This window comes from Daphnia pulex, chromosome 3, assembly GCF_021134715.1.
Source record: "Daphnia pulex isolate KAP4 chromosome 3, ASM2113471v1".
Taxonomy (NCBI): domain Eukaryota; kingdom Metazoa; phylum Arthropoda; class Branchiopoda; order Diplostraca; family Daphniidae; genus Daphnia; species Daphnia pulex.
In genome coordinates this window covers 1,547,794-1,572,488 of record NC_060019.1, presented here as the reverse complement: position 1 = coordinate 1,572,488, position 24,695 = coordinate 1,547,794, and the positions used below count along the sequence as shown (strand labels likewise).

Here is a 24,695-nt window from a genome sequence, read left to right as displayed (position 1 = left end):
GTAATAAAGTGTGATTTTCTACACATAACATGGACATCTTTATTACATCACATCCGTGATATCCAAAATATTATAAATGTCACACTTTCAGGCAAGAATGTCAAAATGACATTAGCATATCAAATTGATATGGAATTGACATGACTGTGCTACCTGGGATCGTCATTGTTAGTTTCAAACAGTTGGTCTTGCAGGTATTCAGACAATTCACTATAAAACTACAAGTAATAGTCAGTAACCACCAAATAGGCACACATACACATATAACAAATAAGCAAACTTACATGAATATACCCCGTGATAAAACCTACTACTCCAGTCATTTTAAGAACAGACCAGTTACTTTCTTCAAAGTACCTTAAAAGGGTTGGTGCATGAATAAGGGATTCCTTTGAAAAAAATATCATTAGAATCAATTTTTCACGCTGATTCTCATGGTATTTTTTTTTTTATTTTTAAAATAATAATTTCCCCCCGTAATCTCACTTCAAAGTTGAGATTAGCTCTTTTAAAAAGGACCCCACGCCATTTTTGGTTGGCAATCCTTGAAATGGGATGAAGTTTGCTCTTTTTCCCTCTTTTCACCCTTTTCTTGCTGCCTATCCACCCCCTCTTTTGCCTTTAGGGCCTAATAAGGCGAAAGACGAAAAGGGTGAAACGTACTGGACCAATTCTGTTTGGTTGGTTGGATTAGATAGTTTCAAAAAAACTAGGATTGTCGTTTATTGAACAACTATGATCAAAAACCTTATTATATGCATGATTGAATGTCTTTTCGTTTTATAAATGACCAAATACACTGAGTAAGCTATTTTAACTTTTTTTCTAACTAATGGAACCGTCGTTTACATTAATTTAATTACTTTTTTATGTCCTATGGGGCAAACAAAGAATATTTCAGAAACGCAGAATTGGTCCGAAATATTTTAAAAAAGCTTCCGCATCTTCTTAATTAATTAAAAGAGTGCACTGTACTCACACTTTTTTTTCCGCACTTTCACTGATATCCACATGGAATTTACCCTCTTCAAGGGAAGGGTATTAGGACTGATATAGAGATTACATACAAGTTGTCAACGCAAGCTAAGAAACCAATTGGAACTCAGCCTATACATCTGTTAACAACTCCCCTTACGTATTTGTTGTCAATGTCAATGACATTTCATCCAACATTTTCGTAAGGAAGCGTTCCGTCTGGGCCGATCCAGAACTCCCACGACGTAAGATTATCACATCGTGACATCACTATACAGCGATTCAGGCATGCGACTTCTTTCGCGGGTGCCCCCTTGAACCCCGTTTGATCCGTCCAATTAATCGGACACATTTCATTATATTTCTGTCGTGCAAGTTTTGGTAATAAATGTTGGCCCTATAATTTCGCTCACTTTTCACTTCACCCGTCCCGAGATTTGAACTCGTAACCTTTCGCGTGCGAAGTACAGTCGCTCTCCCACCCCCCGCTGAGGGTTCCTAAGTATCGATACAAAAGTAAATTATATTGTCATCAACATCCGATAAGATGGTCAAAGGAATTCTGGGAATGCTATTGATAAATGTTATAAGAAAAAGTTAGAGAAAGCAATAAAAACATAAAACCATAAGAATGTTTTGAAATGTGTACCAAAAATGATAATAATAGAAAAAATTCAAACAAAGAATTTCCGATTATTTTCTCATGTACAAAATTTTTTTTTGCCAAAATTTAATATCAGATTGTTTTTTTTCTACATCTTTTAGTTCATTTTTCATTTATTATTTTAAATATTCGATTAGCTAACTTTTCTCATTTTACCACAAGATGGCGTAGCAGTTTGTTTAGTCGTCTGCTAGTTTACTTTGCTATTTTGCACTACCGAAATGTCATTGGATTTTGTGGCTTTTGCATTGCACCCTTTTTATTGATTTATTTACTTGTAATTTCTTTGCCTTTTATTGGTTCGCGTTTCCAAATTTTACATGCATGAATGATTTCCAGGTGCCTAGAGGTAACTGGGCTTCATTGAGTAAGCGGCTTGTGAGTGTGTTTTGCATACTCAAGATGACTTGTTCTTTCAATGTTTTGAGAGCATCCGAATTATTAAGTATTAGATTGCTTTTGTTTCAGCGTTCATGACTTTATGGCATGTGTTTGTTTCTGTTATGAAAATATCTAATGGATTCATTTATTTGCTAATGTTTCATGTAGTCCCCCTCTACACCTGCGCAACATGGTATTGTAACTCTATAAATGGTCAAAGTTGAATTCATTATGTCGGGTATAATATTTCTGTTAACTGTTTGTGGAGCTGGAATGAATAAATATTGAAAAAAAATTAGGATCCAGCAGATCGTCGTTTATTGAAGGAACAACTATGGTGAAAACATTGTCTTATTGCTTTATATACATGACATGGGCTTGAGTGTGTGTGTCTTCTCATTTATAAAAAAAGGTGTGTAAGATAAGTAGAGCCATATTAAACATTGAGTAAGTTATTTTAACTGTTTTTCTTTTTCTGACGACCGGAAGCGTTTCTTCCACATTCAGAGTTACTCGCTCCTTTAAAAGTAGCCGACTGCCCTTTTCGATTTATTATTTTACACCCTACTACGTCAGACGTTTCCCCCGGCAATATAATATTATACCTAGTTAAGTACACAATGACATTGTTTAGGTAAAACAAGAACGAAAAGGGAATCGTATAAGAGCAATCGAAAAACATTGAAAATTGACCGCTCATCAGCGTATAGTAACCGACGACATTCACAATTGAATTGAAGAGATAAAGGCACACCATTTTCTGTCCACTGAACGAAAAATAATCAATCGAAACACACACACGAAAACAAAAACACGTTGGTAATATCGGCGAGACCAAACACAAAAAAAAACTGTCAAAGAAACAAAAAAAAAGCCAATGACGAACGAGCGAGAGATATGATGAGCGGGAGAGCAAATGCCAAAAAATAGGAAGAGCCATGCAGAGCGGCGATTCGAGAGAGATAGAAAAAAGAAAGATAATTTATGCAAAAAGACCAGCAGTTTGAATTCAATTAATAATCAAGACAGAAAACAGTTCTAGTTTAAAGATTCTTAGTAAAGAGGCTTGGGTATATCAACTGAATCACAGTAAATTCCAAAGAGAAAACCAAAAAAAAACGGACGTGCTATAATAATAAATGCCCAGGTAGGGCAAGTCTGTGTGTGGCGGTGTAACTTTACAAACTTCGTAAAGCTGCGAAGAGAATTTCTTTGCTTTCAATCATTTTGAAACATTCAACACAATCAAAGAGAAGAGAGAGAAAAGAAAACGAGCCGTTAGAAAATATCCAAGGTGAAATTAATGAATAAATGATGATCATTCATTAGCAGTTTTGAGTGGGAGAGCGCGGATGCCGGAAGGTATGTTGAAGGTTAGAAGGTAATTCCAATTTCTTCTTCTTCTTCTTCTTCTTCTATTTTTGACGTCCTTCAGGCGTCTTCGCTGTCGCTGCTAGTGCTGAGATTGCGCTGACTGGGCTGCCCGAAGCTGCGGGTTATGTGCTGTGAAACGCGGCGGATTTTGTCTTCTCCGCCAATCAGCTGCTTGCTGGCCGCGACGTCCAACGACGCGTCGTCGTACAGGTCGTCCGACGCCAAGGAACTCGGACCGTAGTTGTCGTACTCGGAATCGTACAACATGCTGCTCGTCATCTTATCTGCGACATTGAATCGAAAATGAAAAACGAATTTAAATTTTTAAAATCCAACAGGACGAAATAATTCAAAAAGAAACAAACAAGTTCAGTCAAAAATTTTACTTGAGCCGATTCCGGAAGCGGATGGATTGTTGGTGTACGTCTCCAAATTGAGGATGGGTTCGGAATCGAAGAAGCGGGAGGAAGCGCGGGAGCTGAGACTCGTGTCGTCGGCCATGTCGAAATCGCCGACGGGAATTTCGTCGTTCAATAGTGAATTGATGTCACTCAGGGCCCCTTCGGCGTCGGTGAGTCCGGCGTCGTTGAACACCGAGAGGTTCTCCATGCCGGCGTCGTCCGTCGTGTAGCCCGTCGACTCCACGTCGCTGGCCAGGCCGAAATGGAATTTGCGCCGCCGGTTGTGGCAGAGTTTCCTGCCGTTGCCCAGCGACGGGTGTTGGTTGTTGGAGCCCAGCAGAGGTCCCTGCGGGCAATCCTGGTCCTGGCCGTCTTCGTTGCTGTCGTCGTCCGACAGATCGTCGTCGTCGTCTTCGCTCCACTCCGACTGGCTCGTCTCCGCCTGAAGGGCCGCCGCGCTGGCCAGGATCTGGCGCACTTGCTCCTGCTCCCGCCTGACGTCCACAGCCTCGGCCACTTCTTCCCGCTTCCGCTCGTCGTCCGTCGCGTTCTCGTATTCACTTTTCTTGGCCTGGCTTTTGAGACTAGGGAAGAGGCCGCCGCCGCCGCCATCCGACCGCGTCGGGCTGCCCAGATCCAGCGGGAACCGGCTGGGCGTCAGTTTGGACGATTCCGTCAGTTCCGAGCCGCCCTGAGGCGATCGAACCGTTTCGCCGGCCGTGGCCGTCAGCTGCAGGGTCATCTTGTTCTCCTGCGGATCGAAGCGGAGCCCGAAAACGCTGCCAATCTCCGACGTGCTGCTGGGACTGCAGACGGCCGAACTCGACTTGGTTCCGTCCGAGCTGATGACCAGCAACTTGGGCGGCGAAGGAGGTTGCGAGCGCTGCTGTTGCTCCTGTTCCGTCGTCTCTCCTTCCTCTCCTTCTTCCTCGTCGTCGTCGTCGTCATCCACCCGGCCTTCCGGCTCATCGTCGTCGTCGACAAACTCGAAACTGGCGCAAGATTCCGCCACGCAAGACTCGGCCATGATGTCGGAATCGGCGGCAGTGGTCCCCGACTTCATCGAGCGGCTGCTGCTTCCGGCCGTCGTCAATTTGGGCGTCGGCACTTTCAGCAAATGCAAATCTGCCATCCGACATTCCCAAAATAATTATTTGTTTTTCAAATGAATCCGGAATCAATCAAAGTTGTGCAAAATCATTTTACCTTTGAGTTCGATCGCTTCCGTCGTCGATGCGGCGGAAGCCATGCCGGCCGTCGGCATCCTAGAGGGCGTCGATTGGGCCACCACTTCGGGCCGGTGCCCGTTGGCCGTGAATTCGGCGTTCATGCGAGACCAGGCCTTTTCGATGTCCAGGCTGAGCGGCAGGAGCGACGGAATGCGGAAATTGGGCGACGTTCCGGGACTGTCCGGGTCGACTTCCGCTTCCGTCTTGGTGTAACTCTCGTCCGACGAGCTGTCCTCCGTCTCGCTCTCACTTCGCTCGCTCCGGTTGGCCGAGCTGACGTCATCCGCCGACGAGTGGATTCGCGTCGAATAGGCCTCGCCCCTCATCGACGAACCGATTCCGGACAGACTCTCGTCCGACCGGTGGCGGAAGTTGCGGCCCATGGCTCGCCCACTGCTGCCCGCAGACGAAGTGCCGTGCGGAGGAGGTGGTGGAGGCGCCGGAAATTCGAAAGCCGGTCGGCCCGGAATTCCGGAATTTTGACCACCACCGCCGCCGCCGCTTCCGTGCTGGTGCTGCCTCTTGAGCGGTGGGGCGCTGGGCGATTTCTGCAGCTGGATCGGACCAGCCGTCACCGTCCTGACCGAGAGACCCATGCCCAGAGGCGATCCGCTTTCCGTTTCCGAACAACTCCGGATGGGGCTGAGATTCTGCAGTTGTTGTTGCTGCTGCTGCAACAACGGCGGCGTTGGCTGATGTTGCATCTGCTGCTGCTGCTGCTGCTGTTGTTGTTGTTGTTGCTGGTGGTGGTGGACGCGGCCGTTGCTGCGCGGCGGAGTGCTGCTGTGCCGAGGCACCGGTGGATTGGGCTGGATGCTGTTGGGAATGATGACCGGCGGCTGTTGTTGTTGCAACTGCTGCAGGTAAGGATTCTTGGTGAAACGAGGAACTTGGTGGTAGGCGGAAGTGGGCGGAGGTGGCGGAATCAGCGGCGGGGCCATCATCTCTTCCGAGAGCGGATGGAATCTCGGGTGGAGGGCGTCGTGCATGGGACTGCGCCTGTCCCGGCTGCCGCTTCCGCCGCTGTTGCTCCGGCCGACCGATCTGAGCTGGACCAGCGGCCCGCCAACCATTTGCTGCTGGTGATTCTGCTGGCGGATCTGCTGGTGGACCAGGGCCAGCGGCGTAATGACTCCGCCGTACATGGAGGCCATGAGATTCGAGTTGTTGTGGTGACTGGGCTGCTTCATCATCATCATGGCGATGTCGTCCACCCGGACGGTGGCCGGCTGCTTGCGGTCCGTCAGGAAGTAGGTCGTCATCTCGCCTTTGCCCTTGACTTTGACCCGCCCACGGCACTGGAACTCGTACGGCTGGTGCCTCAGCACTTGATACACTTCCTCCGTCACCTGTCGAGTGGTGAATTTTCATTCCGGAATGATTTGACAATTTCATTTTTATTTAGGGCGGAAAATTTAAAATTACCTGAGTGTGGTTGGGCAATCCGGTGGAATCCATACGACTGGCCACGTTGACCGTGTTGCCCCAAATGTCGTACTGCGGCTTGCGGGCGCCAATGACGCCGGCCACGACCGGCCCAATGTTCATGCCCACCCTGAGCGTGAAATTGTTGTACGAGTTCTCGTTGATGCAGAGCAGCTTCTCCTTCATGGCGAACACGAATTCCACCAGGGTGGCCAGGTAGAAGGAGGCCGTCACGTTGGCGTCCGTCTCCACTTGGCCGATCCGCATGTCCGGCATCAGCCCGACGGCGGCCATGTAAGTCGAGCCGACCGTCTTGATCTTGTCGACCGAACGGAATCGCTCCTCGCCCAGCAGCTCGTCAAAGTCGGCGATGATTTCGTTCAGGAGCCGCAGGCACTCGACGCCCTGGTTGTTGCCGTCCAGCTCGATGTAGAACTCGTGGAAATTGGTGATGGAGGCGAATAGGACGCCGACCCGCGAGTAACTCTGATGGTACAGCTCCAGGTTGCTCCTCGTGTTGTGGCCGTCCTGGCCGAGGAAGTGCTGGGCGACGTGGGACGGCAGCAAATTGAAGAGGATCCGCCGGTTGCTGTGCTGCAGGGCGTCCATCTCCTGTTTCTCCTCCTTGGCCTGGCTCTGCCACAAAAAGTCCAGCCTGGCCGTCCACTCGACTTGACGGCCGTGCAGGATGACGCCCAAGAGGAAGAGCAACAGCTGGAGGGAGCCCAGGGCTCTCAGAGGGATGAGGGTGCCCGTCCGTGCGTCGTAGCAGTCAAGGATGGGCCGATGCGTCAGGTGGAAGAGCATCAAATAGACGGACGTGACCAGGATCAAGACGACGCCCTTGACGACAGCCGGAAGACGCAGAAAGATGGCCACGCCCAGGAATCCCAGCACGCCCGACAGGATGATGTAGTGCGGGAGCGGGCAGCTGCGGTGATCGGCCACGACCGACCCGACGGGCGGCGTCGCGTTGGCAGAAACTGCGGGGGTGCACGTGTTTTCCGGCCTGCAAGTGAACTGTCCGTCCACGGATGGAATGGAAGAGAATAAAAATCAATCAACCGATTAGGACACTGTCCAGTCAACTCAACTGGAAAAAACACAAGCGGCCAAGAAAGATAAATTATGAATTAAGATAAACGAACGACGTACGACGTTGACTTGGGCGACGGCGCACAAGAGGACGATAGTGAAGACAGTGATGGCCAGCCGGAAGGCGAACGCGTGCGTCACATCCCAGCGAAGCCATCGCAGACGGGCGGCCAGCAACATCATGAGCAGGACAGCCGTCCAGACGAAAGCCGTCAGAAACAGGAGCAGAAGAATGAGGGTTCGAGGCAAGACGGCCAGCTGGACGCCGCCCAAAAAGACGAGCAGGACCAGACTGCAGGCCAAGGAGCTGCCGAAACTGCTGTCCGCATCCCGTTGGTACTGCAGACGGACCAGAGAGAGAGTGAGAGAAACGTTAAATGGGCCAGACATTGCAAAAGCGGATCGATGGGCGGATGTTTGACGTACTTGTTCCTCCTTGAGCGAGTCCCGGAAGCAGAGGGTCAGAGCGTGGACGTGATTGGACTTTTCCTGGCCCATCGAACGGGCCTCGATGGCCTGCGCCAGGAATTTGTTGACTCGGTTCGTCGGTTGGTGTTGATGGAAACTGGCGTGGCGCTTCTTCAGCGGCCGTTTGGCCTTGTCCGTCACCTTGTTCTATTAGGCGGGAAACATAAACAAATAAACATTTTTAGTTTGATTTTAACCGGACGTAGTTTGACTGTGACGTGCTAACCTTTTTGTGGCCGGCCGTGCTCCCGCCGGAATTGTGGCAATTGACGCCTGGATTCTGCTGTTGTTGTTGTTGCATGTTGACGGAATGGACGGATGGGGCGGCGGCGATGTTGGAGAATGGAACCTCGACCGAGTACTTGATCGAGTGCAGGAGCTGGACCACCACGTTCGACACGTTGCGGAACGACAATTTGCGTCGCTGGTTGCCTCCGGATCCGCTGCCCGGTCCTCCGCCTTGACCCAGGGCACTCCTCACCTGCAGCGTGTTAAACAAGAGCGGCTGGATGTTGTTGTTGTTGTCGTTGTTGTTGTTGTCGGTTGCAAAAAAAAAAGCGGAAGGCCAAAACAAGAAATGCGGATGGGGGTGGGGCAGAGAGAAAAAAGGGGCAAAGTTTCGTTCGTTAGTTTGGCCGTTGCTTAGAGACGGGCAGCGATTTGTCGACATCGATTAGTTTTGGCACGAGAAAGGGACGGACGCGTAAGCGGACACAAAAGCGGACACGCAGCATGCGGAATCGAAATGTAAAAACAAGGACCGAAAAAAAGGAAAAAGGCTTCCGGCCCTTCCGGCGCCAATTGTGCGAAATGTGCGACGCCAATGTCAATCGAGTTTCTCGTTACCTTGCGACGGCGGGCGGGCGGGACAATAAAGTAGGTGTGGACGTTGTGGTCACGCAGGTACTGATTCCGGGATCCTCCGCTGCCCGGCTCCACTTGATACTCGCCATGCAAATGGGCCAATGTCGACTCGGTGATGTGCACTCGCCTGGACACACACAAGGTCATCAATTTTCATTTTCCATTTCCAATTTGCATAGGTAAGACAAATGAGACGGGCAGACGCTTGTATAAAGACATACCCGGGCTCTCCGCCAGCTTCCATGGCGTTGGCCAGGGTGACGTCATTGGACCAGACGTCGTACTGCCACTTGCGCAATCCCAGGACTCCGCAGAGGACGCGGCCCGTGTGAATGCCCACTCGCATGTTGAGACGGACGTCCGTGGCCTCGACGACCGAGGCGATGGCGTCGATCACGTCTGCACAAAATTTACATCAACCAGTCAATCAATCAGTCAACTTCCATGCGCCGGAAATAAATACCCAGTCCCATTTCGACGCAGCAGTGGGCGTGATCGGACCTCGGGTCCGGCAATCCCGACACGCAATAGTAGCAGTCGCCCAGGATTTTGATCCGCAGGCAATGGTTGTCGCTGGCCAGTTGATCGAAGCGGCCAAACAGCTCGTTGAGGAGGCGGACCAGCTCCTGGGCGGTGCACTGCGATGCCAAGACGGTGAAACCGACGATGTCGGCGAACCTGGAACGGCCAAACGGAAATGGAAATAAAATTAAAAAAAAAACAAAAAATGTGTTTGGTTGGTGCTGGAGCGGGTCCAGGGAATGCCGGAGGGGAAGGCAAGGCGGTGGAATGGTCCAATTATAATTACAGAATGCTGACGTTCTCGTGGCGCTGGATGTAGATCTTGTGGAACTGGCCCTCGACGGGGGCCATCAGGTCGGCCTTCATCTCGACGGCGACGTGTTGCGGAAGGACCGAGAGGAGGAGCCGTTCCAGCTTCTCGTTCTCGTCCTCAATCTCCAGCCGGGCGGCGATACAGTTGCGGGTGTCCAGGAAGGCCTTGCGCTGGGCGTTCTCCATCACCATGTGGAGGAAGAGTCCGACCGTGTTGACGGCCAGGAGGACCAGGCAATTGCCGAGGATCTGCTGCCAGGCCAGCCAGGGCAGGGCTGTCGGGAGGAGGATGACGACGGCCAGGTGCATCGAGCCCATAAAGGCCCCAAAGACGGTGGCCAGCCAAGTGGGCAGTGGAAGAAGGGCGTAGGCCACGAAAGTGGCGAAGACGATGGGCCACAATCCTTCGGCGGCCGCCACCGTGGGAAGAGGCGGAGGCGGTGGCGGAGGCTGGATGACGTCCGTCAAGTTATTGACCCGCTTGCCGGCCTTGCCTTTACCTCCCCTGGGCGGACGAGTCACCACCATGTTGGCGTCTTTGCCCAGCGACTTGCTGGAAGCCGAGGCCGACGGATCGACGGCGTTTTTGACGAGTCCCAGGACTGGCGAGTAGGTGGAAGTGGCGGCCACGTCTCTGGGCGCCGTTCCGGCCCAGCTGGCCAATGGCACGGGCAGACTAGCGACGCAGAGGGCGGTGCAGAGGGCCAGGAGAGCGTAGGCCAGCCAGAGGAGATGCGAGTCGTGTCCGTTGCGGCGGATGATGAGGAAGGCGAGCAAGGCGGCGCAGGCGGCCGTCTGGAGTAGGAGGTAAATGCCCTGGACGGTGGGGCTGCCCCTCGAGTACCAAAAATGGAGGCACGAGAGAACGGCGCCCATGACGAGCAAGAGGACCGTGCAGCTGACGACCGAGGCCGTCTGCAATCGGCAACTGTAGCGGCCGTAGAGCGTTTCCAGCTCGTCGTTGGAGAAGCGGTTGCGGTTCAGCAGCCGGGCAAACGCCACTTTCCTGTGCGTCGGCATCGTGTTGACGCGGTGATCCATTTCGATTCGATTCTATCGTCCAGTTTTTCTTAAAAAAAAGCCAAAATTCGTGCCGGCTGGAAAACACAACAACGTCCGGTGTGTTTTCACCTATCAATCAAAAATGGCCGACCACACACTGTCCGGCTCAGTCCAGCATGGCGGACAGATTTTTTTCTTCCTCGTCCTGCAAATCATAAAATAAAAAGGACGACGTGATTAGCTTTGCAAGTCTTAAACAGATGTCCAGTCAAATGCCACTGGGAACCGTAAATCAGGATTACCAACATTTCTTTATTTTGTGTTATTTTTAAAAGAAATTCCGGTTAGCACTTTTGTTATTCCTTCCTCCGAAAATAAAAAAAAAACCGCAAAAAATAAAAAAAAAGAAACGGGTCGACTCTGTGTGTGTGTGTGTCCAGGGCCGGACACAACTGACGTCAACAACCCGCCAACTATAATAGACTTTTGGTAAAAAGTTCAACGGTATTTTCTACTTTTTGGTGGGTTTTTTGGACTCTTCCGAACGATCTTGACTTTGGAGCGTGCCGGCAGCGGACGAGGTTTCCTCTCCCTAAACAACAACAACAACAACTTTTTAGGGCGGCCCAAAAAGACTAGTGTGTTCTATTTCCGTCGCCGGTCGCAACTTTCTTTCAAGACCCGACGACGACACTGCAGAGGAGCGAAATGTATTCCAATACGAGGATCGATGATGAATTGTTGTTGTTGTTGTTGTCGAAGAATTTTTTTTTTCTCCGTTCGTTCGTTTGATTTCGCGCCGACTGGACGGAATTTCACGTTTCGAAACATTCCGGCCCGAGTGATAAGTGAAAGATTTTCAATCTCCACTCGACCAGAAATGGTTTGGGGGGAGGGGAAGGCGTCGGGGCGTCTGTCAACTGTTTTTCGACGACCTTCTTTTTTTTTGTGGCATGTGTTTCGGCGATGAAAAATGATTCGTTCGGTTCAAGGGCTCGATTCCAAATTTGTTTTTTCTTCTCTCTCTCCCTCGGAAAAACTAAAAATATACACGACATTAACACACACAAACACGGCCCTCCTTTTTTCCAGGAGCCCTCCCCCATTTCACCCCTGGCCCCTTTTTCTAAAGGAGAAGAAGAAGACAACATTTTCTGTTAACTTGTACACATACAAAGACTCTGATTATATCGCAGAGGTTTTTAAAGTACAGACCTCCCCCCTTTTTGACTTGTTCAAATGGGTTGCACTGGTTCCACTAGCCGTTGGGGGTTTTATTTTCCGAGACGGTACCTACTGAACTGATGACCGGATGTGCACTTTTACCCTCGTTTCAAATGTTTTTGTTTGGGCCAGACGGTCGGCATTGTCACGCCGAAGGAGAGAAAAAACCTTTTTTTTTCTTTCAACTGGACATCCATCGCCAGCTAAGGGGAGGGGGTTGGAAGAAAAGAGATGGGGCTAAACAACACCTGCAACCCCACACGGCCGATAATCAAAATGAGGAAGAACATACCAGTCGTAATTAATAAGAATTTGAAACGCTTTTTCCTTGTTGCGAAATGGAAAACCTGGGCGATATTCGAGAACTTGTCTGCCGTCGTCTAAAATCGAATTACCCCACTCGTTTGGACAGGAAACTCTGGTCTGCAGCCAACACTTGGGCAGATTAGAAACGTGCATGTGAACAAAAGAGAGAGAAACAAGTTGAAATACTCACACGACTCGATTAATACAAGGTGAAAAACAAAGAGTGTTGGTGTGTGCTGCGGGCTGAAATGTTTCTCTCCCCACCAAATTATTTGACGAAAATGTCGGGCACTCGCTGCTGTCGAATAATCCAACTATCGAGTTTCAGCCTTTTTCGATCGCGTGGGAGATCGAAGCATCCGGAGAGCCATCAAACATTCACAAAATTGTTTCGATTATCTGTGCAAGAGAAGAAATAAAAGGGACACGAAAAAAATGATAATATCGGAGACAATCACACACTAGACACAAACGGGACGATCTCCGATTTGCAACTGACACAATGGATTCCCTGCTAATGCCCCCAAGGGGAGATGGGGCACCCAGCGAAGCCTCTTCTCACTTCTAACTGCGCATCTGCCAAACGGCAGATAAGGAACAAATATTCTGGAATCACATTACACCGACCCGAGTGAAAAAGTCATTAAATTGTTTGACGACAGACCAGATCTCGTTAACCTTGGCGATTTAACAACTTCGAACGTTTATTTTATTTTTTATCATCATTTCAATCGTCAAATATTAGGATGCGCGCGAGAGAAACAAATTTGATGAGCTCACACACATCGCACAAATAGTTTTGTCTTTTTTTTTTGTCTTCCAAAGGAGGCCAACAATGTGGTCGGTGAAAATCCTGTCCGCCAAAATAGTTTTAGATTATTAAGGATTGCAACATTCCCGATTCAAATTATTAAAAAAACAAAAAATAATCAATAACAGCAAGGACGTCCCGAATTTAAAAGGATTATTTGTTGTTTGTTTTACCAAATTCCAGTGCTGTGTGTCTCGTGTTTCAAAAAGGCTTTCCTCAGATAACCTCTCAACCAAAAGAAAACAAAATAAAAAAATTACACTTGAAAATACAAAAAAAAAGCCTGGGTTGATCAAAGAAGAAACATTTTAGGCGTCAACAAAATAATTTTGTTTTTTGGAAAAAAAAAAGGGCTGGGAAATACTTTGCATGAAAAAGAAATGAAAGAAAATTTTTTCTTTTTTTTTTTCAGCAAAGTTCAACTTGTATAACCAGAGGAACATAGTCCCGAAATGCTGCTGGATGGGATTCCAACAATAGAAATAACTATAGGCCGACAAAAAAAAAACCTAAAAGTTCTCCGGGCCGTCCTTTTTTTCTTCCCCTTTTTCTCTCTCTCACCAAAATAAAAAACTCGGCAACTATTTTCAGAGAAAGAATCAAATGGGCTGTCCTGAGGGAGTGGCGGGAATCATTTGTACGGCTGCGGAGGAGGAGGATATCTGTTGTTGTTGAATGGGCCATTGCGGAGGAACGCTGCTGGAACGGTCGCTACATTCACCGAGATTCGATCCGTGAATAAGGCCTCCGCCGCCGCTTCCGCCAAACAAATGCGAACTGCTGCTGCTCTTCATGGCCGACGAGAAGGATGAAGAGTTGAATTTGTTCAGCGAACAAAAGGCAGAGCTGCTGGACGGCTGCAGCACAAACTGGGAGCTGGGCTTTGGCGGACAGTAGAGCGTCGCGGCGTCCTGTCCGTTTCTAATGGATGGCAAAAGGTAATCGTTAGTGACACACCCACATCAATCGGCCGACGGAGGAAAGTATATATACTTGACGGTATGCTCGACGATTTTGAGCGTTTCGACTTTCTCACAGCCGTCGGGCGGTTCTCGGCACAGGAAGCGGTTCCTTGGCGAAGTTCCAAGTGACAATGCTTGGAAATCTTCCGGCGATAAGGAATTATAGTCGCCTAGATATATACATACACCAAACGGAAATGTCGACTGTACTCGTGTGCGTCTACGCAAGCTGTCACCAGCTGAAAAAGTCTATAAATACTTGCAAAGAAAAGAACAACAACCAAAAACAACCGGAGGAGGAAGAACAACAACAAAACAACCCAAAAAGTGATTACGCATACCAATTTCTTCGGCTGTACATCCATCGCTGGGCGGTCGAGACGAAGAATGATGATGATCGAACACCCAAACGGATGGAGAGACGGATCCACATGGCGAGGAAGTCCCTGAATGAGAGAAAAGGCACCCCATTATCATACCCAAAACGTCTGGTACTCTTGTCTACTCGATATCCACCTGACGAAGAATTCGTAGAGTACGCTTTGACAGGCGTTTGTGTGTCGACACTGCGGCAAGAATTGTTGCGCTTAAACAGTTCGGCAATCGGAGCTCGATGCCCATCCGGCGTCGGTTCCATCACCTACAAACCAGACAAAAAACAATTAGAAAAGTTCATTTGTTGAATTGACTTTTCAACTTTGTCCTGACCTTGTTGGATGTCGTCTCCCCGTTGCCTCTGCAGACCAACTTCTCGATCTCGGTGTTGAAACCTTCCACCGAGTTTCTGGCCCTGGAGCTCTGCGTCGTGGGCGGCGGGGGCACTGGGATGGCTCGAGACTTTTTATTATCACTGGACGAGCCGAATAGCGGTAGAGCCGGATGTTGCTCCGTGTTGGTCGAGACTGCCACACGGTTGGGGGAGATGGAACCCGAAGAATACTGCTGAATTAGTGGTGGATTCAGACCCTGATGGCCCAGAAAAAAGCGCTGCTTTTGCTTCCTATCACGACTAGGGGAAGACTCTACACCTCGGCAAGAGAACCTTCAAAACGAGAATGAATGATTTTTGGCTTTAATGGTTAGGACAAAGTAGAATCAATGTCTTAAACAGCTCATTACCTCTTCAAATCAGCCATCCATTCCTCTGGAGTTTGTGTGGCTTTGTCAAGCAGAAGATTTGACTCGTAATCTGCTGTTCCTCTGGGCCACTGGCCTTTCAGATAAATGGCATCGAGGGAAGCAGTTCTTCTCATGGATGGGTAATCATCAATCTTTTGCGTGGGCTCAGGGTTCTCCACTGAAATCAATGAATTGAGGATGTTAGTGCATGAAGAAGAAGTAGAAGCTTGTATTGTAGAAGAAAATAGCAAACCTTTGATTGGAGTAGGGGACCATTGTCTCATTCTCCAAGGTGTTTGTTTAGGTATTCCACACTGCAAGGTGTTAGCGGGGCTAACAGCAGTGTGGGGCAAATTAATTTTGCTCCATGCACTCTGAGATGAGTGGGTGAGATGTGGGTCTTCTGGCACATCAAGGATCACACTTTGACTCATCAGACTGACTGGAATTGTTGCTCTGAGTGGACCACTTGATTTGTTTGTGCTGGGCGATCCATTCCTTCTCAGTTTCTGGGATGGCTGTGTATTGCTAGTCATTTCTACTACTGTGAACAAAAAATAAGAGTGATTTAGATCCAGCTAGTCGATACATGTAAACTGCAGTGGCGAATCAAAGAGACCAGATTAAATCAAGATAAACCAAACGTTTTCTGGCAAATGCCGGAAAAAAATCTTACATTTTAATAACAACGTAGGCTATTCTGTGAGATCTGAGGGGACTGAGAACTACGAAGATATGAAAGTAGCCCTGATAGACGGTCGTCTTTACGACATAGCTTGAAACGAGCTCGTAATTTAATACTATGACCAAATCCGAGATATCTTGTACCTTCAATAAAACAGCCCGATATTTCTCGTGATGCAGACGATATTTACGATACGACTCTGACGCCACCACGTGGAAGAAATAATCAATGATTAAACAAACAAATCTATTTCAGAAAACTAATTTTACAGTTAAACTTCTCCACAGTGTCTCTAGTAAAAAAAACAAGATGGTAAAATTCCAAAAAACATACTGACAATAAGGTTTTGATTTAAGTGAAAAAGTAGTGAAATGAAATCATTCGGCAGTAGGCTGACTGCCCAAATTCAGGAAATAGCATTGTTATGATTCTTTTTTCCTTTGAAGAGGCCACAACAAACAACGAGGCATTAAATGTGACCTTCAAAACACATGCTACCACTTATCTACACACAAATCCGTTAGGAGAAAAACCAACAATAGTTGAAGGTTGTGTGTAATGTAGATATAGTTGTTCCGAAAAACCCAGTTCCTATAGGCTAGCTTGAGAAGAAATATTGATACAGGACCATGAATAAATATAACTTGATAGGAGAAACCTACGCAAACCGTCCTTTCCAAATGAGCGAACATCAGCAGCTATGTTAATATCGATCAGTTTATAAAGTTTTGTAGGTCTCCGAAAGTTAGCTGGGGTAATTTTGGAAAATCGATGATGTCCGCATTCCCAGACACATAATTTTGCATGCTTTTCAGCAAAATTGTCAACTGCTAATTGATGATTGAAATGTTTTAGTTGACCATTGTTAAATTAGAATATTGTGATGCTACCCTACAAGAAGTAATTAATCCATCAAATTGTACACTGCATCCATCTTTCGAGTCGTCTGGATATTTTCTGGTCTGACAAACTACAAAAATTTGGAAACTGAAACATCTCCAAAACGCGTGTCAACTTTACAACAGTTGGTGTAAACAAATCTCTGCCATGCATAGCATGCCAAGGGCAATACTTCACTTTTAATGCGCCAGTTTGACATTTCCTCGTTCTATTTCAGCATATTAAGAGAAAGCTCACCTCCTGTTCCGTTTGGAGAAGTCGACGAGGTTTCACATTCGACGTAAACTCAACGATTATTAATTAGCCTCTTTTCCGATTCGAAAATTGGCACGTTCCAGCTTCCGCTCGTCATCGATCTTGTCGAAAAATTCCTTTGGAATGTCTTGGCAGTGGACGCACATTTCGTCTTCTGACGTCATTTCTGTTCCGACATCGTGACATCAGTCACATCCCACACAAAACAAAACAACCAACACTCGCTGCTGCTTCTGTCTACCTGGCAATTCGATTAGTCTTGCACTGCTCCCCCATAATTTCATCATGCTGAATTAACTGACAGTAATAATAACTAAACTAATTAATTAATAGGGTGGACTTGCAATATGGAATAAACGAGAATTTGTTTTTATAACAGATTAAACCCAAAACGAAAATATTTACGGTTATTCCAGCATTGTTCGCAACTCAGTATAACGATACAAGGGGGGTGATAATGATGATGTAGAGCGAGATAAAGAAATTTCATCAAGGCAAAGATATAATGTATAGGTGGGAATAATAAATCAAGATGTTAAGTTCACTACTTCTTGTTGGTTTTCGGGAAGGTTTTCCGGTGGGCCGGTGACCACCTGATGGCGGAAACGTCAACTGTAAGTCGCGGTTTCTTGAACTGAGCCGATTTGATGTGCTCCTCGACCAGCTTGGGTGTCACACAAATGACGTGCTGGCCTTTCCAGTACTTGACCATGTTCATCGTCTGCAAAGTGGAGACTATGTCGCTCTGTGTGATGCTCGTCATGTGGCTGTGGAAAGTTAAAAATGAAGATAAAATCGAACGGATGCACAGGTGAATCACAAATTACCTCAGATCACGAATGGAGAGCGACCCTCTAAAGTCCCGCAAGATTTCTAAAAGGACCCAAGACCAATAGGAGCGGTAACTGAGTTTGCCCAAATCCGAAAGGGGTTTCTCAGGACTGCCGACCGTGTGTTCCAATTTGGAAAGCTCGTAGCTGAAAGCAATCAGCAGTTTCCCGTAGCCTTTCCTCTGAAACGGTGGTAAGGTTAGAATGCACGCCACGTTATTCCCGTCTGGAGATTCTTTTTCCTGGAAAAATGAAGATGAACGGTTTTGTATTCGGTCTAAAAAAAGAAAAAAACCAGGAATCGACCACAAACCTTAGAGAAATAACCGACAACATGAGCGCCAGCCTTGTCTATCTCGCACAGGATGTAGAAAAGGAAAGGTTCCACGTCAAAGTACAAGGTTTTGTGGTCAAGGAAAAGTTTGGCAATGAGACAAAGATTCTGAGCGTAGATTTTGTGCTCTTTCCCGTCGGCTTCGTAGATGGAAAGCGTGCCTTTTCGGTAGATTTCTTTGCCTGGAGGTTGCCGCAACGAGCACTCGCACTGTGGACGGTAAAAAAAAAGAGCAAAACGATTTGGATGATTTCCTTTAATAAACGGTAGGTTGAGGGATAACGGGATCTTACTATGTGGTGTCGGTACGTTTTTTCCATCCGCATGTACTTGAGGCAGTACTCACAGATCCATAACTTTGACACTTTTCCATACTCTTCAGGGTAAGGGCTGAAGTACCAAGTGTCCATTTCATATTTCCCCATTTGGATTTTGTCAATGTACTTGACTTTGGTGATGGCTTCGTGTTCCTTCTCTAGGGCAGCGGTGGTTGGATCCATCTCTGCATATGTCTGTTGTTTGCAATTTTGTTAAATCCAGCTCACACGATAAATGTTAATAATGGATGAATGAATACTTTTTGGACATGGTTGATTTCGTCATGTTTCCGTTTCTGATTTCGGGTGATTTTTCTGTCTGACTGCTCCAACAAGAGATCAAGTGAACTGACTTTCTCACCTTTGCTAAAGTGAGTTTCATTGATGTTGACTTGCGTGCTGAGAATCCTTGAAAACGAGCAAAGGTGATGTTATTGATTTTATATTGAGCATTTAATGACAAAGGTATTGACTCACTTTTCTTTAGATACCCATTCGTCAAGTCTTCTGTTGAACCCTTCATAGTGAACATAGTATTCATACAGACCGAGAGCTTTGTTGTACCTCCTCTGAATGATTTCAGCCGGGTCTGCAAATTAGAGAACAAGGTCAATAAACAACACCAATTAGGACTCGATATTGATGATGCAACATTCTGAAATGCTTACGCCAAGAGTCTTCTCCTCGTTTCACCAGATAGTGTTCACCGATTTCCAGTGGAGGATCTTGATCTTTCCTCTCGTATTCGTCTCCACTTTTATCATCTTCCTTTTTCGGCTCACGAGTTTCCTGTGCAGGTTTATTATTAGTTTCAGCAGGTTGGAGAGTTTCAATCGACATATTGGAACGCCAGAAAAACCACAACAACAAACACAATCGAACCGCCGTTTCTTCGGCGCAGAAGAATAGCAACACGCGAGCGATTGGTGAGCGCCAAGCGGCATTTCATCGCACTAAATCCACCCTCTAGCGGCAAAAAGGTTTAAAAAAAATCAATAGTGGCGGCAGTTTTGAATAGGCGTATTATTACATACATGATTTTGAAACCAATGGTTTGAATTATGAATTATGAGTTATGAATCAACCCCGAATAAATACATCATCACATCCTAATCCTTCATTCTTTTTCTATTTACTACAGCCATATAGGCATCTAGAATCTTAACTGAGAGGAAGGTGTGGGTGAGTCGGATAAGGGGTTAATTGGTATTCCTAAATTAACGTGTTGACCTTGAGTTCGATTCACCATCCGGGTACTTCCACCACAAAAAAATTTCTTCCGATTTGATAAAGGTTTGTCTGTTCAAACTTCCTTTATCATGTCTCAACACGAGTAGAGAGATTCAGCTAAGGTGCTCATTAGCAGCATCGCATCACGTTGTTGATGCATATTTGACTACATTGTTTCAGTTACTGGGTTTCGGGTTCTCAAAGGGTAGTGGGTATCTTTCCTACAAGTTCGACAAGCACGGTTCTCGAACAAAGGATTGGGCCTACGCTAAGTGTCAAGCGTAATAACAATCTTAGTTCTGCTATAGGCCGCTGTGGTGCGCATCGGCGTAAACTGCGCACGACTTTTTGCTCGACTACTCTTTTAACGACAGTTGACGGGCAATGTAAATGCCCCGATGTTTCATCTCCATTGCCAAAAGTTCCATTCCTCCTACACCATTTTTCTCAATGGTCGCTATAAAACTCTTAAAGTCTGCATTAAAACAAAATTAGATTAGAAAAATAAACCGTTGCTGTAATGAAAACTTCTTACCATCGAATTGTTGGAATGCGTAAGCAAACACACAATAGGTGGCAGCACAAACGGGAGTGGTGGCAGCACAAGCGGGAGTTCTCTCGGCCTTCTACCTCGACTGTGCAGTGCTCTCCTTTGTCTCTTTCTCTCCGTCTGCTAAAACACGCGGTCATACGTTAACTTGTCTCCCCGTTTTGTATCAAGAAATCTGGTCTAAAGTTATTCTTTCTGTGTTCCAAACCTCGTGGTATCGAGATTCTTGAGTTATTTCTTTTGTTCATCCGAGTTAATCAGACTCAGGTAATTATCTCTGTAATTCTGTCTCATGTATTGCATATTCTATGTACACATTTCGACATGCATTGATGAGATGTACTTTGCCTGTACAGTCAATACAGAAGCCTGTGTTTATTTAATACAGAAGCCTAGTTAAACCCTTGTCTATTCTTTACACGAATGGCGTACACCACAGTCCCAAACGGACCATATATCCCAAATGGCGGGGTTCGGAGGCTCCAGTTGCAGTCACGTAGACAATTCTTGCATTGGGCAACTTGTTTTGCAATTCTAACACTCCAAGCCGGTTTTGGTGGGCTCCGTTGAGCCGATAGCAACGCAGTTTTTGGCAAGATGGGATTCATCAAACACAATAAGACCGTCGAAGTCGTCATGGCACCATTTCAGGAGCTGATCCATCCGTGTTTGCTGTTCTCCTGTTGTTTTTGACTCGCCTATCAGGCAAGAGTAGGTGGAAAAAATTACGCCTTTCTTGATTCCGCCATTGACATCCGCCGATATCTTGTGCCCATATATCATTTCCTTCAATGAATAGACTTTGATCTTTTCGGCTCCAATATCCTTAAGATCTTGCTGGGCAGCGTTCTTCAGGTTACTGGATGCAGAAATCCAGATGGCCCTTTTCCTATTGTTTTGTCGATTCTCCGAGATTAATCCTGCAATTATCCGTCCTTTCCGTGCCGTCTCCTTCAAAGAATCCAGCACGAAAGCCATTGGGTAGAATGGTCTCATGCTGCTGGCAAGCAGACTGTATTGTCTCCTTCTGCAGTTGGGAAAGCCCGTTCTTCAATTTTCTGGTAAGTTGGTACGATGCAGCGGGTAGAACTACGCTGGCCAGTGAGGAAGACTCAGCGATGTTACCGGGATGAAAAGCGGCGACGTCAACGAAGGTATGGGATTCGTCGACGTTCTCCCCAAATGTTAATCGTCGCCTGGCAGGAGAGGGAGAAGGAGCCCCCCCCCCCCCCCCCCGACTCGACCGTGACGAAGGTCTGGGGGATGGCGTCGACCCAATCCTCGATCCTGGGCGAGAAGGAATTGGTGTTTTAAGGGGGGTCGAAGCCCGATCAGCTTTTTCTCTAGAAGCCATAGCAATTCATCTATAAAATTAAGAAAAATTTTACATTATTATAAGGTACTCATACGGCCAGCCTCTCTAACTCTTCAGGTAATCATCGGTGAACCGCATAGGGGAAAGAAAAGAGACAGAGGGTGAAGTAAATTCACATACAAGAGAAAAAGAAAAAAAGAAGTTATGCTGTGCAACAAAGAGTAGAAGAGTTACCGTCTCAACTTGTTATCTCGTTGGGTGAAACGAACCTAAAAAAAAGAAAGAAATGGACGCAGATGACCGCCATGGCCAGCCAGTTGGTTCGGCCTACATTTTAACGACGTGACTGGAATGATTTCGCGCATCTTTGAATTCTCTCTCTCTTAAAAAAAAAACATTGGGCATTTCGGCTGGCTGGTATTTTGGGGGTTTTATTCTTCTGCATCGGTGCACTCAACTAACTTCGGTACTGGTAAAGCGATGTGTTTGAGTCACAAAGCCATCCGGCACTTCTTCACGAACGCGTAGACACTGAGGCTGTTTCGGAATTTTTACCAATCGGAAATGACCGATCTTGCGAAAGGCGAATTCCACGAAAGGTCTAGAGAAGCCAGCCGAAGCCGCTCTTCAGTACCAGTCAGCGAGCTAGAAGGCAAGCAAGCTGAAAGCCCGGATGGACGAAAGTGGGACACAAATGAACCAGTGAAGCCAAAGCGACAACCGAAGCCATAAAAAATTCAGGTTAACCTGGAGTTAGGGCTGTAACCCGGGCCACTACCCGGGCTAGAGGGAAAAAAAAATATCAACCCACCGAGGCATTTTTTGTACGGGGCGGGTGATGGATTGAACCACCGGGTACACGGCCCATTCCGAGAGGTGGCACCATCACATAGAAAAGCTCGTTATTCAATATGCATGCGACCTCAAGAAAGACCTAAATATTGTCGGCAAATGCTCTACGATAATTTAATAGCAAAAAAGTGGTGGAAAATAGGGTTCAATATGGTGTTCAGAAGACAGCATTGACGTGTCACTGTTGGAAGAAGAAGATAATTTTAAAAATTTGGGAATTTTTTGAAGTTTGTCAAATAAAAATATTTGACCAGATTTTTACCTGGGTCATGACCCGGACGGTAAATTTGTTGTGACCCGTGAGGCGGACCCATTTTCACTATTGGCCCAACCCGCTTCTAACCCATGTTTGAAAAAAAAATAGCAAGGCAACCCATGTAAAAAACCCACCCGAAAACCTCCGGGTTAGAGTTCTACCTAGAGTAGCACAACACTTGAAATGATAGGGACTCCGAACGAGATAGTCGACGGAAAAAAAGAGAGAAGACTTGGGCAAGAAAAACAACACGAACGAACCTTTTCTTTTAAGGTTTAAGTGTGTGTCTAAATAGTTGCTGAACTTACTTGGTGAACCTGCAGTGTAGCAGAAAAGATGGTGCAGTGTAGCAAAACGGACGAAGGGTAGTCCGGGGAAGTTCAAAGGACGTCGGTTCAAGGTCAACACGAATGACACAAACACAGAGTGAATCAATAGGGGCACGCAATGGCCGCCGACAACGTGACTGGTGGAACGAATTGGAAAATATCCAGCAAGGAGATATCGTGACGAGTTACAGGACACACACACACGCACAATTTACACCGTCCGGGGAAGTTCAAAGGACGTCAGTTCAAGGTCACAACACGAATGACACAAACACAGAGTGAATCGATGGGGGCACGCAATGGCCGCCAACAACGTGACTGGCGGAACGAGTCGGAAAATATCCAGCAAGGAGATATCGTGACGGGCTCTACGAGTTACAGGACACACACACACGCACAATTTACACCAGAGTACATACCAATCTGCACGAAAAACTAGAAGAAAATGGAGGACACACGGAAGGAGATGTATGTCGAACGGTGTAAAAATTCCAAGTGATCTCGTGGCCGCAAGCTCCGACCACTTCTTACTATCGAATGGCGTACCCTGACCCCACAGTCCCATACGGACCATATATCCCAAATGGCGGGGTTCCGAGGCTCCAGTTGCAGTCAGGTAGACGATTCTTGCATTGGGTAACTTGTTTTGTAATTCTAACACTGCCAAGCCGGTTTTGGTGGGCTCCGTTGAGCCGATAGCAACGCAATTTTTTTCTTTATGGCATTCATCAAAACACAATAAGACGGTCGAAGTCGTCATGGCACCATTTCAGGAGCTGATCCATCCGTGTTTGCTGTTCTCCTGTTGTTTTTGACTCGTCAATCAGGCAAGAGTAGGTGGAAAAAATTACGCCTTTCTTGATTCCGCCATTGACATCCGCCGATATCTTGTGCCCATATACAGTCATGCCTGCAAGTTTCTTTAGCAGGCAAACTGCTCTATATGGTTTTATTTTGAGTTGACGGAAGGTATACTAAGAAGCACACCTTTCCTCCTCTTGGGATTTATTTTGCGCTTTTCCATTGTCTTCCTTTCGGTCTTTCAACTTTCCCACCAGATTGACGAAAATGAGAGGTACAGTAAGCTTCCTAAGCTTCCTAAGCTTGGTACTTGGAAAAAATTTAATGATCTAAGCAATCACTTTCGAGACCGACGGCGTCCATAATCTCCGTACATGGGATTCGGTTTACACCTCCCCATGGGTGAAAATAGATAGCTGAATCTCTCTGAAACACTGTTGTTTCTTTTGCATACTGATGTAAAATAAGAGTGGATTTCTCTGGTCACAGTGTACTTTGTCGTGGGCAATAATGGTTGATTTTACAACAAACCTGAATTTTTTTGTTTTATTTTTTAATTTCTGGTTAAAATTGAACAACTTATTTTCTAGTTATTAGCTAAGCTAAGCTTCGATTACATAAAAAACGACCGATCGTATGTGTGATCCGAAATCCGAATCATATCACATTCTAATCCCCCCCCCGTTCTTTTTGCTACTTACGGCTGAAACGAATGGAATTCTTCAAAAAATGATTTCCATGGAAACCGTTGGCGGGAGCGGTTTCTTTTAAATTATTATTTATTTTATTTTTGTTTGCATTCTTTACATGTTTACGGCTGAGCTCTTCTCCTTTATGAATCGATAAGAATTCGTCAATCGTTTTGACACCCACACACACACGACGAATCCACCTAATGAAATTCCAA

At 46.6% G+C, this 24,695-nt stretch overlaps 3 protein-coding genes and 1 long non-coding RNA gene across 7 annotated transcripts; 1 reads left to right on the top strand and 3 right to left on the bottom strand.

The window, feature by feature from the left end:
* Positions 1 to 2,321: 2,321 nt before the first annotated feature.
* Positions 2,322 to 12,799, bottom strand: LOC124190977 (Ca(2+)/calmodulin-responsive adenylate cyclase-like). 2 transcript variants are annotated; one of them, XM_046583874.1, is made up of 12 exons: positions 12,433 to 12,799; positions 9,685 to 10,917; positions 9,340 to 9,554; positions 9,098 to 9,275; positions 8,859 to 9,003; positions 8,239 to 8,517; positions 7,971 to 8,159; positions 7,605 to 7,883; positions 6,450 to 7,469; positions 5,002 to 6,373; positions 3,781 to 4,920; positions 2,322 to 3,678 (listed from the first exon to the last, which is right to left on the bottom strand). In XM_046583874.1, exons 2-12 carry the CDS (start codon positions 10,749 to 10,751, stop codon positions 3,452 to 3,454), a joined length of 6,111 nt encoding a protein of 2,036 aa, XP_046439830.1. In that variant the 5' UTR covers positions 10,752 to 10,917; positions 12,433 to 12,799; the 3' UTR covers positions 2,322 to 3,451. The 2 variants fall into 2 exon arrangements, with proteins under 2 accessions (XP_046439830.1, XP_046439831.1); XM_046583875.1 differs by having other exon boundaries at positions 8,239 to 8,493.
* A 132-nt stretch (positions 12,800 to 12,931) lies between these two features.
* Positions 12,932 to 16,034, bottom strand: LOC124190987 (protein FAM117B-like). 3 transcript variants are annotated; one of them, XM_046583894.1, is made up of 8 exons: positions 15,963 to 16,034; positions 15,388 to 15,678; positions 15,135 to 15,312; positions 14,724 to 15,057; positions 14,532 to 14,655; positions 14,357 to 14,461; positions 14,047 to 14,185; positions 12,932 to 13,974 (listed from the first exon to the last, which is right to left on the bottom strand). In XM_046583894.1, exons 2-8 carry the CDS (start codon positions 15,668 to 15,670, stop codon positions 13,653 to 13,655), a joined length of 1,485 nt encoding a protein of 494 aa, XP_046439850.1. In that variant the 5' UTR covers positions 15,671 to 15,678; positions 15,963 to 16,034; the 3' UTR covers positions 12,932 to 13,652. The 3 variants fall into 3 exon arrangements, with proteins under 3 accessions (XP_046439850.1, XP_046439849.1, XP_046439848.1); XM_046583893.1 differs by having other exon boundaries at positions 15,388 to 15,675; positions 15,811 to 16,004; XM_046583892.1 differs by having other exon boundaries at positions 15,811 to 16,002.
* A 1,293-nt stretch (positions 16,035 to 17,327) lies between these two features.
* On the bottom strand, positions 17,328 to 19,918 carry LOC124190988 (histone acetyltransferase KAT8-like). Its single transcript, XM_046583895.1, has 7 exons — positions 19,124 to 19,918; positions 18,933 to 19,044; positions 18,716 to 18,863; positions 18,432 to 18,650; positions 18,118 to 18,348; positions 17,802 to 18,046; positions 17,328 to 17,741 (listed from the first exon to the last, which is right to left on the bottom strand). Exons 1-7 carry the CDS (start codon positions 19,293 to 19,295, stop codon positions 17,519 to 17,521), a joined length of 1,350 nt encoding a protein of 449 aa, XP_046439851.1. The 5' UTR covers positions 19,296 to 19,918; the 3' UTR covers positions 17,328 to 17,518.
* A 431-nt stretch (positions 19,919 to 20,349) lies between these two features.
* Positions 20,350 to 21,056, top strand: LOC124190976. Its single transcript, XR_006873220.1, has 2 exons — positions 20,350 to 20,502; positions 20,624 to 21,056. It is a non-coding gene; the product is annotated as an uncharacterized LOC124190976 (long non-coding RNA).
* The last annotated feature ends 3,639 nt before the right edge of the window (positions 21,057 to 24,695 follow it).